The sequence below is a fragment of the Varanus komodoensis genome, unplaced genomic scaffold (assembly GCF_004798865.1).
Source record: "Varanus komodoensis strain SLA01 unplaced genomic scaffold, ASM479886v1 scaffold43, whole genome shotgun sequence".
Classification (NCBI taxonomy): Eukaryota; Metazoa; Chordata; class Lepidosauria; order Squamata; family Varanidae; genus Varanus; species Varanus komodoensis.
Window position 1 is genome coordinate 8,266,889 of NW_025335985.1, and position 11,352 is coordinate 8,278,240.

The 11,352-nt window shown below is 62.8% G+C and overlaps 1 protein-coding gene across 5 annotated transcripts; it reads right to left on the reverse strand.

Moving 5' to 3' along the window:
- Positions 1-1,466: 1,466 nt before the first annotated feature.
- RGP1 (RGP1 homolog, RAB6A GEF complex partner 1) lies at positions 1,467-11,152 on the reverse strand. 5 transcript variants are annotated; one of them, XM_044444065.1, is made up of 8 exons: positions 10,957-11,152; positions 6,590-6,726; positions 6,328-6,411; positions 5,800-5,949; positions 5,570-5,722; positions 5,067-5,194; positions 4,767-4,944; positions 1,467-2,930 (listed from the first exon to the last, which is right to left on the reverse strand). In XM_044444065.1, the coding sequence occupies exons 2-8, from the start codon at positions 6,720-6,722 to the stop codon at positions 2,707-2,709; spliced, it is 1,050 nt and encodes a 349-aa protein (XP_044300000.1). In that variant the 5' UTR covers positions 6,723-6,726; positions 10,957-11,152; the 3' UTR covers positions 1,467-2,706. The 5 variants fall into 5 exon arrangements, with proteins under 5 accessions (XP_044300000.1, XP_044300001.1, XP_044299999.1 ...); XM_044444066.1 differs by lacking the exon at positions 10,957-11,152 and adding an exon at positions 9,220-10,934; XM_044444064.1 differs by lacking the exon at positions 10,957-11,152 and adding an exon at positions 9,121-10,934.
- Positions 11,153-11,352: the final 200 nt, after the last annotated feature.

The window sequence follows — 11,352 nt, forward strand, 5'->3', positions numbered from 1 at the left end:
CGGTCTTCTCTTCTCAAGGCTGAACATGCCCAATTCACTCAGACTCCTCACAGGGCAGCGTTTCCAAACACAGGGAATATTTTGCTGCCCTCCTCTGGACCTTTTCTAATTTTTCTGCATCTTCCCTAAACTTGGTGTCCAAAACCGGACACAGTATTTTAGGGGAGGTCTGATTAGTGAGGAGTATAGGAATTAAGGAAACTAAGATCATGGCATCCAGTTCTCTCATTTCCTGGCAAATAGATGGGAAAGAAATGGAGGTAGTGACAGATTTCATTTTCCTGGGCTCCAAGATCACCGCAGACGGGGACTGCAGCCGACAAATTAAAAGATGCTTGCTCCCGGGGAGGAAAGCTATGGCAATTCTAGACAGCAGACTAAAAAGCAGAGACATCACCCTGCCGACAAAAGTGCGTATAGTCAAGGCTATGGTTTTCCCAGTTGCAATGTATGGCTGTGAAAGCTGGACCGTAAGGAAGCCTGAGTGCCGAAGAATTGAGATCAAGATCAAAGCAGTCAGTCCTAGAGGAGATCAACCCTGACTGCTCTTTATAAGGCCAGATCCTGAAGATGAAACTCAAATACTTTGGCCACCTAATGAGGAAGGACTCCCTGGAGCAGAGCCTCATGCTGGGAACAATTGATGGCAAAAGGGACCGGCAGAGGATGTGCTGGCGGGCTGGAGTCACTGGGGTGGTGGGGGTGAGCTTGGGTGGGCTCTGGGAGATGGTGGAGGACAGGAGAGCCTGGAGGAATGTTGTCTGTGGGGTTGTGAGGGGTTGGGCACGACTTTGCGACTCACGTAACATAGCATAGGAGAACTACTACTTCTTGTGGTTTGGGAACTAATATTAATGCATCCCAAAACAGCATTTACCCTTTTTTGCAGCTGCATCGCATTGTTGGCTCGTATTTGGCCCTTGTCCTCAATTACTCTGAAGTCTTTTTCAGTTCCATCGAGCCACGTATTCCCCACCTCGTACTGGTGCACCTGGGTTCTTTTCCCGGGTGGAGGACTTGGGGCTTGCCCTCCTGACTCATTCCTTGCTTTCAGCCCTGCATTCAAGATTATCCAGATTGCCCTGGTTCTTCTTCCTGTCTTCTGGGGCGTTTGCTATTCCACCCAGTTTTGTATCATCTGCAAATCTTTCCTTTACTTCCTCATCTAAATCTTTAATAAAGATGTTGAAGAGGCTGGGCCCTGGACTGCACCCTGCGCCCCCCCCCCCCCGTTACCTGCCTCTGGGAAGGAGCCACGGGTGAGCTGTGTGTCTGATTTAGCAGCTAATTTTGGATCCTCCTGTTGTTCTGCCCAGTCCACGTCTTGCCAATTTGCTTATCAGGATGTCAGGGGGCACCATGTTGAAAGCTTTGCCAAAGCTGAGGCAGCTTAAGTCCACAGTGTTCCCTCTGCCCGTTTGGGAGATTACCCAGTCGAGAAGTAAGATTAAATTAGTTTGACAGGATTTATTTTTGATAAATCCAAGTTGGCTTTTATTCATCACTGCAGTTTTTGAGGTGCTTGCAGAATGATTTTTTAGTAATTTGCTGCAGAATTCTTCCAGGGATCGATGTCAGACTAGCTGGTCCGTTGTTCCCAGGTTCACCCCCCCCCCTTGAAGATGGGGACGTTCGTTACTCTGCCACCCCCCTGCACACCTTCCTCTTCCACACGGCTCTTGTTCTGGGTGAGTCTGGAGGCAGCACCCCCACTTTAGCGAGGCTGCCGCCACCCCCCAGTTCCCTGCTGCTCACTTGGGGCCTAGCTGTTTCCGCCTCCGGCATGTGCTCGTAGGATCACTGAATCAGGCGAGCTGGAAGGGACCGTGAGGGCCTTTGGGTCCAGCCCCTGCCTGCCGGGACAGGACACCAAGTCGCACCAGCCCGCTCTCAGGCTGGCACTTGACTTCCCCTGGAGCAGCGCGTGTCTCCTCCGCAGCCTCCCGCCTCTTCCTCCTTGGGGTCCTCTGGCTTCCGGGCTTTGGGGAGCAGACCGCATGCAGCCGGTGCGGGCAGCCCCAGCCCACGGGCCGACAAGCGCGCAGGGCTGGGACAGACAACGAGCGCCCCCGGGGGCCGCGGCCCCTCCAGATGCCATGGCTGCCCTGCAATGCAGCTGAAGCTGGGCATCAGGGCCTGAGGAGCACATGGACTGTGGGGGGGCCCTGCTGGGAGGGGGCAGGGAAAGCCCTGCTGAGCCCCGGCTGCAGCAGCCCCGACACGGGAGGGCCCCCTTCCCCCTCCCGGGACCGCAGATCCCCCCGAGGCCCATGAAGGAGCACACGAGCGCCGGTGCCCTGCTTTTATTGACAGACACAAAATGCAGGGTGGGGGGCGGGGGAGGGCAGCCCAAAGCCCACCTCGGAGTCCTCCAGCCCCAGGGCAGGCGCACCCCAGCTCCCCGGGACGGGGCCCCCTCTCTGCCCTCTGCGCGGAAGCCCTGGAGGCACGGCTGGGGGCCGGCGAGGCTACGGGGGGCTCTCCAAGGCAGAGGTGGACATGCTGGACGGGGTGGGAGACGGGCCCCCCGCCCCAGGGATGGCTGCTGAGGCACGCTGAGCTCCCCCCGTGGAGATGCAGGCAGGAGGGGTCTCAGGGCAGCCCACTGCCCCCCTGCAGCACGCCATGTCCGGGAGCGCCCCGCCACACGCTCCGAAGATCGTGCAGGCCCCACGCGGAGCGTCCAGAGCAGCGGGCCCGTCGCACTCAGATGGCGAGCGAGTTGGAGCCGGGAAAGCGGGAGGCCGAGGCGGCCAGGAGGGGGCTGGCGGGCAGCACCTTGAGCGGCAGGTCCCAGCTGAAGGTGTCCACGGCCATCTGCTCACGCCCGGTCCAGATGGCGGCTTCTGACGCGCCCTCGGAGGCCACCTGCATCTCCGCTGCATCTCGGGAGGTCACGAACTCAAAGTGCAGCCGCCACCTCAGGGACACTGGGGGTAGGGGGAGGCGCTCAGGGAGGGGGCAGTGCGGGGCCTGCTCCGGGGCAGCCCCCGGCACCGGGGCCGCCGACGCCCGCAGTGGCAAGGCCGATTTGGAGCCCTCGCCAAGGGTCCCACGAGACTTCCACAGGGGCCTTGGCAAGCCCCCGCCCTGCAGGTGAGTGCGCCAAGGCCCCCCGGCCCCTGTGCCCCCTTACTGGGAGCACCCGGCTGTCTTCCGCGTGGTGGCACCGCCGTGACCCGATGCCACACCAGGCCCCCGTCTCCGCAGGGAGCCGCCCTTCCCGCTGCCCTGGTCACCCGGAGCTTCATGCCACCTCCTCCAAGGTGCGGGGGCCACGGCTCCAGCCCGTTCGGGCACTGAACCACCTGCCCACGCCCGCTGCCAACTCCTTCGCCCGAGGACGGAATTTCGCGAAGGAGGCCTGGTTCTTCTGCGGCCCGTCTTACTGGGAAGACTCTCAAACAGCAGGATGCGGCGGTGCCACTGGGCGCAAGCCAAAACCCACTTCTGAGCCATGCGTGCGAGGGGACTCCAGCGACAGGCACGTTGGCGCGATCATGTGCATTACGCCGGTGCGAACACACGCAGGCAGCCACCTGTGCGGCCACATCGGCAGAGCTCTGCCAGCACCTCTGGGCTGCAGAAAGACGCCGCCAGAGGCTCCCCGAGATCGCCGTTCTGTTCTCCAGTCCCCAGTGGGGAGCAGGTCAGGGACCTCAGCAGCTGATCTCTCTCTCCTCCCACCGTCTCCCTGATGCCTCCTGCGCTCTCTATCCCACCGCCCCAAGTTTCCAGCTGGCACTGGCCCCGTTCCCTCCCTTCTCGCTTAACCGTTAGAAGACCGAGCAGCAGCAGAGCAAACCCGGCACGGCGAGGTCCTTCAAGGGCCCCTGAAGCCACACGGCCCTCCAGGAGGCATGAGAAGAAACTGACCTCTCCGATGCCGGGCGCTTTCTCTGCAGGTGCCCGGGCCATGCAAAAAATGGAAGGAAAAGGAGGAGAACGCTGCAGTGCTGCTGGCCGAGGAGCACATGGCGAGGGGAAGGGGGCAGCGGCATGTCCGGGGGGGGACAGAGGGGATGGAGTGCGGGGGAGGCCGCCTCTGGAGCCTGGACCTCCGCCCCAAAGCCCGGCCTCAGCCGCGCCACTGGAGGCTTGCAAGAGGGGGACTGGCGAGCAGCTGCGAAGCCACGCGTGCCGAGGACCCGCGAGCGGCGGCCCCCTGCTTTGTGCAGAGGGGGAAAGGCAGGGAAAGACTGAGAGCAGAGCACAGAGGGAGCCAGGAGAGGGCAGGCTGGCTGCACCGCTTTCCCGTGGAGCTCTCGGGTGGACGGGGCACCCGGAGTCGCAGGAGAGTGCAGAGGCCTCCTGGGCCTGGCCCTCAGGGCCCTCCTCCTCAGGAACGCTGGGAGATGACGGGGAGGCAGGCGCCTGCTTGCCTTCGCGGAAGAGCATGCTCTCCGGGGTCGGGACCCAGCAGGAGCTCTGGGTGCAAGGCGCGAGAGCCACCCTGGCCAGCCGGGCGGCAGGAGCAGCGGGGCCCCCGGGACAGCAGGACCCGTGCACCTGCTCACCCCAGAGAGGGGCCAAACTTCTGCGTGCCAGCCGAAGATGGAGGGCCACGTCCGCCGAGCTCCGTTGCGTGAAGCCGGGCCGGCCCACCTGTGCCTCGGCCTGGACAGGCAGGTGCTCCCTCCACGGCTGCCGGGGTGGCACCACGTGGCACCCAGTGTAGGCTCTTGGGGAATACGAGGCAGGGGAGGGGTCCCCGCTGGCCGCCCCAGCCCCCCACGGAGCTGCCGCGCGAGCTGGGCAGGACTCACCGATGCTGGTGCTGAACCCCGGGGTGGAACCCAGCGGGATGGGCAGGCTGAAGCTGGACTGGGCGGTGTGCAGGCAGGCCTCCTGGTGCCGCGCATGCGTGCTGTAGGTGGCCAGCTGCCCACGCCGGCGCTGGAACGCCTCCTGGACGCGCTCCTCCGTCTGAAGGCTCACCAGGTACTGGAAGGGAGCGCGAGCGAGGCCCACGCGAGGCAGGGTCAGTCCCGCCCCTCCCTCCGCCGAGCCGTGGGCCCGCTCGGCTCCCGGCTGCAGCCCGGCGGCGGGGCGAGAGCCTGCCTCACCTGCAGGCACGGGATGTCTCCCTCGGAGAAGTTGAACGTCCCCACGACATCCTCGCCCAGCTTGTAGACTGCCTTGAAGATGCAAAAGGTGCCAACCTTGCCGCGGGAGTTGCTGATATTGTACAAGTCTGGGAGCAGAAGAGGCATCTCGCTCAGTGGGCGACAGACACACCAGGCCATGCGCTCAGGAGGACTGGGTCCGTTCGGCACGCCCACTCGGAGCCTCGGTCCAAAGGTGACGGGAAGCACGTGCCCCGAGGGGCCAGTGGAGCCAAGCAACCCCCAGGAGCCCGAGCTACGCACCCCCGCGCGGAGCCCCTCCATGAAGGTGGAAGAGCAGCGCTGGGAGCCAGGGAGGAGGGGGGCCCCCTTAGCTGGGCGCCGCGCGGGAAATGCTTCGGGGGGCAACAGCAGGGCCCCAGGGCCATGGCGGGGGGCCAGGGCCGCCTCCGCCGGGGGTGGGAGGCGGGCCGTGCGCGGGGGCGGCCTGGCCGGGGACCTACGCAGACTCCGTCGGGACGTGGCCGCCATCAGCAGCTCCGTGGCCAGGTCCGCCAGCCGGGAGTCCTTCTTCAGGCAGCCGCCCTCCTCCTCCTCCAGGAAGGGGTTCGAGGGAGCCACAGCTTCGTCCTGGGGCAGCTGGTAGTCCTTCAGGCCTGGCGGGAGAGGGGGCGCCTGTGAGAGGCCTGCGGGCAGCGGCCGGGGAAGCCACCCCAGGCAGCGGCGCGCTTACCGTGCAGCACCAGCACGCGGAAGGGCACCCGCAGCAGCTTGATGGGCGAGTTCACCCGCTGGCAGCCGATGGTCAGCTTGTACACGTACTTGACCGCCTGCCCGCGGAAGGAGGGCGGCCCGTCCACCGGCAGCACCTCGCAGTAGGAGTCTGGAAAGGGGGGCGCGTGAGCGGGCCGGCCACCAGGAGCCCACGGCACGGCACGGCACGGCACGGCACAGGGCTTGGCTACTCGGGGGCTGTGATTGGAGGAAGGCGCCAAGGCCTCCCCAGCGCAATGGGGGTGAGCCACAAAGACATGCCTGCCCAGCCCCACACGCCAGGAGGGCGGAGAGGCCCGCGTGCCTCCCCCTTGCCTGGGTGCATCTCACGCCGGTGCCGGGTGCCCAGCGGTGCTCCATCCGTGCCGGCGGCAGCACTGGCCCTCCCGTGAGGCCGGGCCGGCGTGGAGACGAGGGGCGCTGCGGCCCCCCCCGGGACCCCAGCCCTCCCCGCTCTGGCACGGGGCCGGGAGCAGGCGCTGCTCACAGGTTCGGGACTCGCCAGGATCCAGACGCAGGTCGCAGAACAGGATCTTCGGGGGCGTGGACAGGACGCACTGGCCCCGCTCGCCTGCAGGGAAGAAACGCTGCTGGCTGGGGTCCGTGCGGGGGCGCCCCTCCCTGCGGCCCCCCATCCGAGGTGCCCCTCTGGCTGGCGCCAGGATGCCCTGCCGGGTGACCGGGCCGGGGTTCGCCCCGCCTGCTGGCCGCAGCCCCCCACGCCTGTCCCAGCCAAGCCGGCAGCTCACCTCTGTTGGGGACGAAGACGGTCTCGTTCTCGGCCTGGACGTCGTGCCGGCTGTCCTCCGGGGGGGGCAGGGCCACACGGCTCTCGCTGGCATGGAACTGGCAGTGGATCTGAGCACTCGCCCAGGCGAGCATTTCACTGGGGGGGGTGGGGGGTTAGGGTTAGAGAACAACAACACTACGTCCCAAGTAAACTTCCTGGATTGTGTTGAAGGTGACCCGAACAGCAGAGCCCAAGGAGCTCCCACCCAGCACGAGGGGCCACAGACCACCTAAGTGGCCAAGACCACCGGCCCATGGTGGTCGCCAATGTGGGGTCTGAGGGAACAGTGAGAAGCCTCCCCTGACTGTGCTCGCAGGGCGGCCCCGGGCGGCCTGGGCTGCTCCCAACAGGAGAAGCCAGGGCTGCCGTGGCGCCTGGCCAGAAGCACATGGCACTGCCCCGGCAGCCGCCGCGACCGGGAGGGCCCGGCTCCTGGCCTGCCGAATGGGCAGCACTCCTCCAAGGGCCGGCATGCCAGAGAGCGGCTGGCGTGCCTGCGCTTGGCCAGGCAGACCCCCACCGTGCCTGCAGCTCCGTCTTGGGGAAGCTCCTGCCCCATGGGGGACTTCTTTCCCAGCAGTCCAGAGCCCTGGAACAGGGGGTCCTCAAACTTTTTCAACAGGGGGCCAGTGGAAAGGTGCTGGTGGTGGGCACGGGCCGGCGAGGGGGTGGGGGCGCGAGCGGGAGCACACATGCGCGTGTGCGGCGAGGCAGGGGCGTCGGAGATCGTTTTCTCCGAGCGAATCCTAAACGATCTCCGCGCAAGCAAGCCGCCGCCTCCCCACACGCATGGCGAGGAGGTGGCGGGCGCGTGCAGAGCGATGTGGATGTGGGGGCAGCAAGTCCAAGACCGCTCAGGCGGGCCGGATCTGGCCCGCAGGCCATAGTTTGAGGACCCAGGGCCTAAAGCAGCGGTGGCAAACCTATGGCACACAGTGCCACCACAGGCAAGCAGAGCCTTCTCTGTCACCACACAAGCCAAGTCGCCCCAGCAGCCGAGCATCAGATAACAGCGCACACAGGAGCCATGCGCATGCTCGGAAAGGGGTAGTGGCGCCAGGCGATGACGGCACGAACTCACCAGCCACAACTTGGCCGAGCTTTCGCGTGGCCGGTCAGTGTGCTGCCAAGGATTTGCTTGGACAGGCTGTGAGTTGTTTTTTCTAAACTAAAACCTCAGCGTTCAGGTTTTATTGCAGCATTGGCACTTTACGATAAATAAGTGGGCTTTGGGTTGCAGTTTGGGCACTCGGTCTCTAAAAGGTTCGCCATCACTGGGTTAGGCTTAGAAAAACGAGGTGCCCTGGCATGATTTTGATGGTTGGGATGCAGTTAGAATGGGCAGAAATGATGAGCTGTGCAGAAAAAGCTACTCAAGGGAGGCTTTTCCAAAATCGCATTATTTTCAAATGAACTTTAGCCCTGTATTAGAGTTAGGGGTGTGCACCTGGGTAGGGTTAGGGTTAGAAAAACAAGGTGTCCTGACATGATTTTGATGGTTGGAATGTGTTCAGAAGGGGCAGAAATGATGAGCTGGGCAGAAAAAGCTACTCAAGCCTTTTCAAAATTGCACTCTTTTCAGTGGTATTTTATCTCTATATTAGGATTAGGGGTGTGCACCAGCGTAGGGTTAAGCCAATGGTGGCGAACCTATGGCACGTGTGCCACAGCAGGCACGCAGAGCCCTCTCTGTCAGCACGTGAGCCAAGTCGCCCCAGCATCGCCCCAGCAGCTGAGCATCAGGTAACAGCACATAGGGGCCATGCGCCTGCTCGGAAAGGAGTAGCGGCGCCAGGTCATGCGGTCACTATCCGCAACTCCTTAGCCACGACTCGCCCGAGCTCGCACATGGCCGGTCAGTGGCTGCCACGGATATAGATATATTTGCTTAGACTGGCTGTGAGTTACTTTTTCTAAACGAAACCCTCAGTTTTCAGGTTTCATAGCAGTGCTGGCACTTGGTGATAAATAAGTGTGTTTTGGGTTGCAGTTTGGGCACTCCGTCTCTAAAAGGTTCGCCATCACTAGAGGCATGACCTGCCCGTCCTTGCCAGAGCTCATGGAGACCGTCCGGGGCCATGGAGGTCTGCGGCCAGCCGGCGGAGGAAGATGCAGGGGCTGCGTGGCAGGCCGACAGCCACACGAAGAGCAGGGGGCCTGGAGGGCGCCCCACGGGGGTGGCTGCTGCTTGGCCTGCATCTGGCATGCCGTGCAAGCGGAATGGGCGGCTCCAGGCAGCTTCCTCCTCCCTGAGGGGCCCCCCCTTCAACCTTGCAGTTGCCCTTTTCTGCAGCTTTTGCAACTCAATAATGCCCCTTTTCAGTGTGGTGACCAGAAGCGTACAAAATATTCTACATGTGGTCACACCAAAGAATCATATGAGAGAAGCCCTTCCTGTCCTGCTCCTTTTTCTTGGTTGAAGGACAAGGAAGCGCAGAGGGGGACAAGCCGGCCGAGAGGGAAGGCACCAGGGCAGCCCCCCTCACTCACCCATCAGGGTCTTTTCAGAGTATAAATGAGCTGATGGGAAGAGTGGCTTGGCAGACTGTTTACGTGGACTTCCCAAAGGTTTTCGACAAAGCCCCTCACCAAAGACTCTAACGCAGCCATGGAGTAAAGCGTGTTGGGGGGGGTCCTCCTATGGATCAGGAGCAGGTTGGAGAGCAAAAGACGGAGAGTCTCAGTGGCAGGTTGCAACCAGCTGGTTTTGCAGGTGCTGTAGTGGGAGAAATGCTTCCCAGTCTCTTCAAGAATTATTTGGAATGGGGAGTTGAGCAGGGAAGGGGCCACGCCGGCTGATGACACCCAGTTCCTTCACTTGGCTAAAACAGAAAAGGATTCTGGGGGCTCCAAAGGCATCTCTCCAGGCTGGCAGAATGGCAAATGCAGTTCAAGTTGGGCGAGTGCAGTAGGGCAGGTTCGGCCCACCGTGAACGGCCCACCTTCACGTACGAGCGGACGGAAGCTGAGCCAGCAGTGACGGGGCGGGGGGAGCTCAAGGGAAATGTGCACCCAGTGTAGAAAACGGCAAAAGCCGTGCTAAGCACGAGCAGGACAGGAAACAGGACTGCCAAGGACGTCCTCCCTTCATGCAAGCCTTGGAGCGGCCACAGTGAGAGCACTGCCACTGCTCCGGTCACCTTACCAGGAAAACGATATGCCTGGCGAGGCAGCGGAGCAGAGGCGGCCATCAAAATGGCCGAGGGGCTGCAGCAGCTCCCTTGAGCTCAGCTTGGAAAAAGGTGGGGAAGGGGAAGCACGACTGAGATGCTTAAAATAACGCACGGTGTGCAGCAACGCATCTTCCTCCCTCTCTCATAACATCGAGCCCAAAGGGCTCGTCCCATGAGGCTTCGGCTTAGGACAGATGCAAGGCGGTCCTTCACACACGTGGAACTGGCCTCTGCTGTAGCTGGTGATGGCCGCCAAAGCGGGGGGCTTTAAAAGGGGGCTGCGGAGGAGGCTACCGGTGGCCACCGGCCATGCTGGCTATGTGCTACCGCCCTCACCAGAGGCGGCACGGCTGCATGCACCAGGTGCTGAGCAGCTGAAGGCCTTGCACCCATCCTGCTGGGGGGTTCCCGTGGGCAGCTGGCTTGCCCCCAGGTGTACGGAGCGCTGGACTGGACGGTCGGTTCCAGCAGGGCTTTCCTTGGGTGCTTTCTGTCAATATTCTTACATTCAAGTTCCCCAGAACTGGTAACTGGCTGCAATTCCTCAGATCCCAGCTGGATCCCTTGGGCTGCCCCGGCCATTTTCCAGTCCTCAGGGACACGTTTCATACCTTCGTAACTTCACCATTGAATCCTTTAGATGCTAACAGGAGTGCTACGCAGACCTGTCAACGAGGCCAAGAATGTTGTCCTCTGTCCCTGTTACAGGCCTGAGTGCCTCAGACTCGCTTCAGGGAGCCTCCGGGACGCGCCTGGGCCCTGCTCATGCTGGCTTCTGCACCTGGTGCCCCCAGAAGACCCTGAAGAATGGCCTGCAGGCAGGGCGGGACCCTGTCCCGAGTGGCACCCTCCCTCTGAAGACGGAGCTCCACCGTGGCCAGCCTCGGCACCCTCTCTGAGTTTACAGCAAAAATGTCCCCGAAGTGGCACTCAGGTAACATCCGCTTTGCAAAATGCCCCCTTTCTCAGCCAATGGGGCCCCCCGGGCCAGGCAGGAATGCAGCAGGCTCGCCATCTAGCAGCCACAGATAACCTTGTCCTCCAGGAATTGTTCCGATCTCCTTTCAAAGCCATCCAACTGGCAGCCATCAAAGTAGCTCGCGGAGAAGCATTCCGCAGAGCACGTCCCACGCGGAGAAGCCCTTCCCTTTACCTGCCCAGAATCTCCCTCTGATCGCCTTAATAGGATTTCCTCTTCGGTTCGCTCTCACGTTTCCCGCTCCACTCCCTTGGGCAACTCCGTCTTGTCCTTCCTCCGCACTAAGCAGCCCCAGAAGGGCCAGTTCGCGCAATGGAGCCGGGGCACCGCGCGTTATTTTACCCGGGGGAGTCGTGGCGCGGCGTGCCGTCTTGGGCAGGCTCCCTGGCGGGGGAGGCCGTGTCGTGAGCACCCGGCCTCCCGCGCTCGCAGCAACCCTGGCGAGGCGAGGGGGCACGGCGCGCCCGTCCGCCCACGCCGCCCCGCCTGCCCGGGTCCCCCGCGTCCTGCAGGCGGCCGCCGGCCGGGCCTCTGCGCTCCCCCCGCGCCGCACGGGCCCGGGCCCGGGGC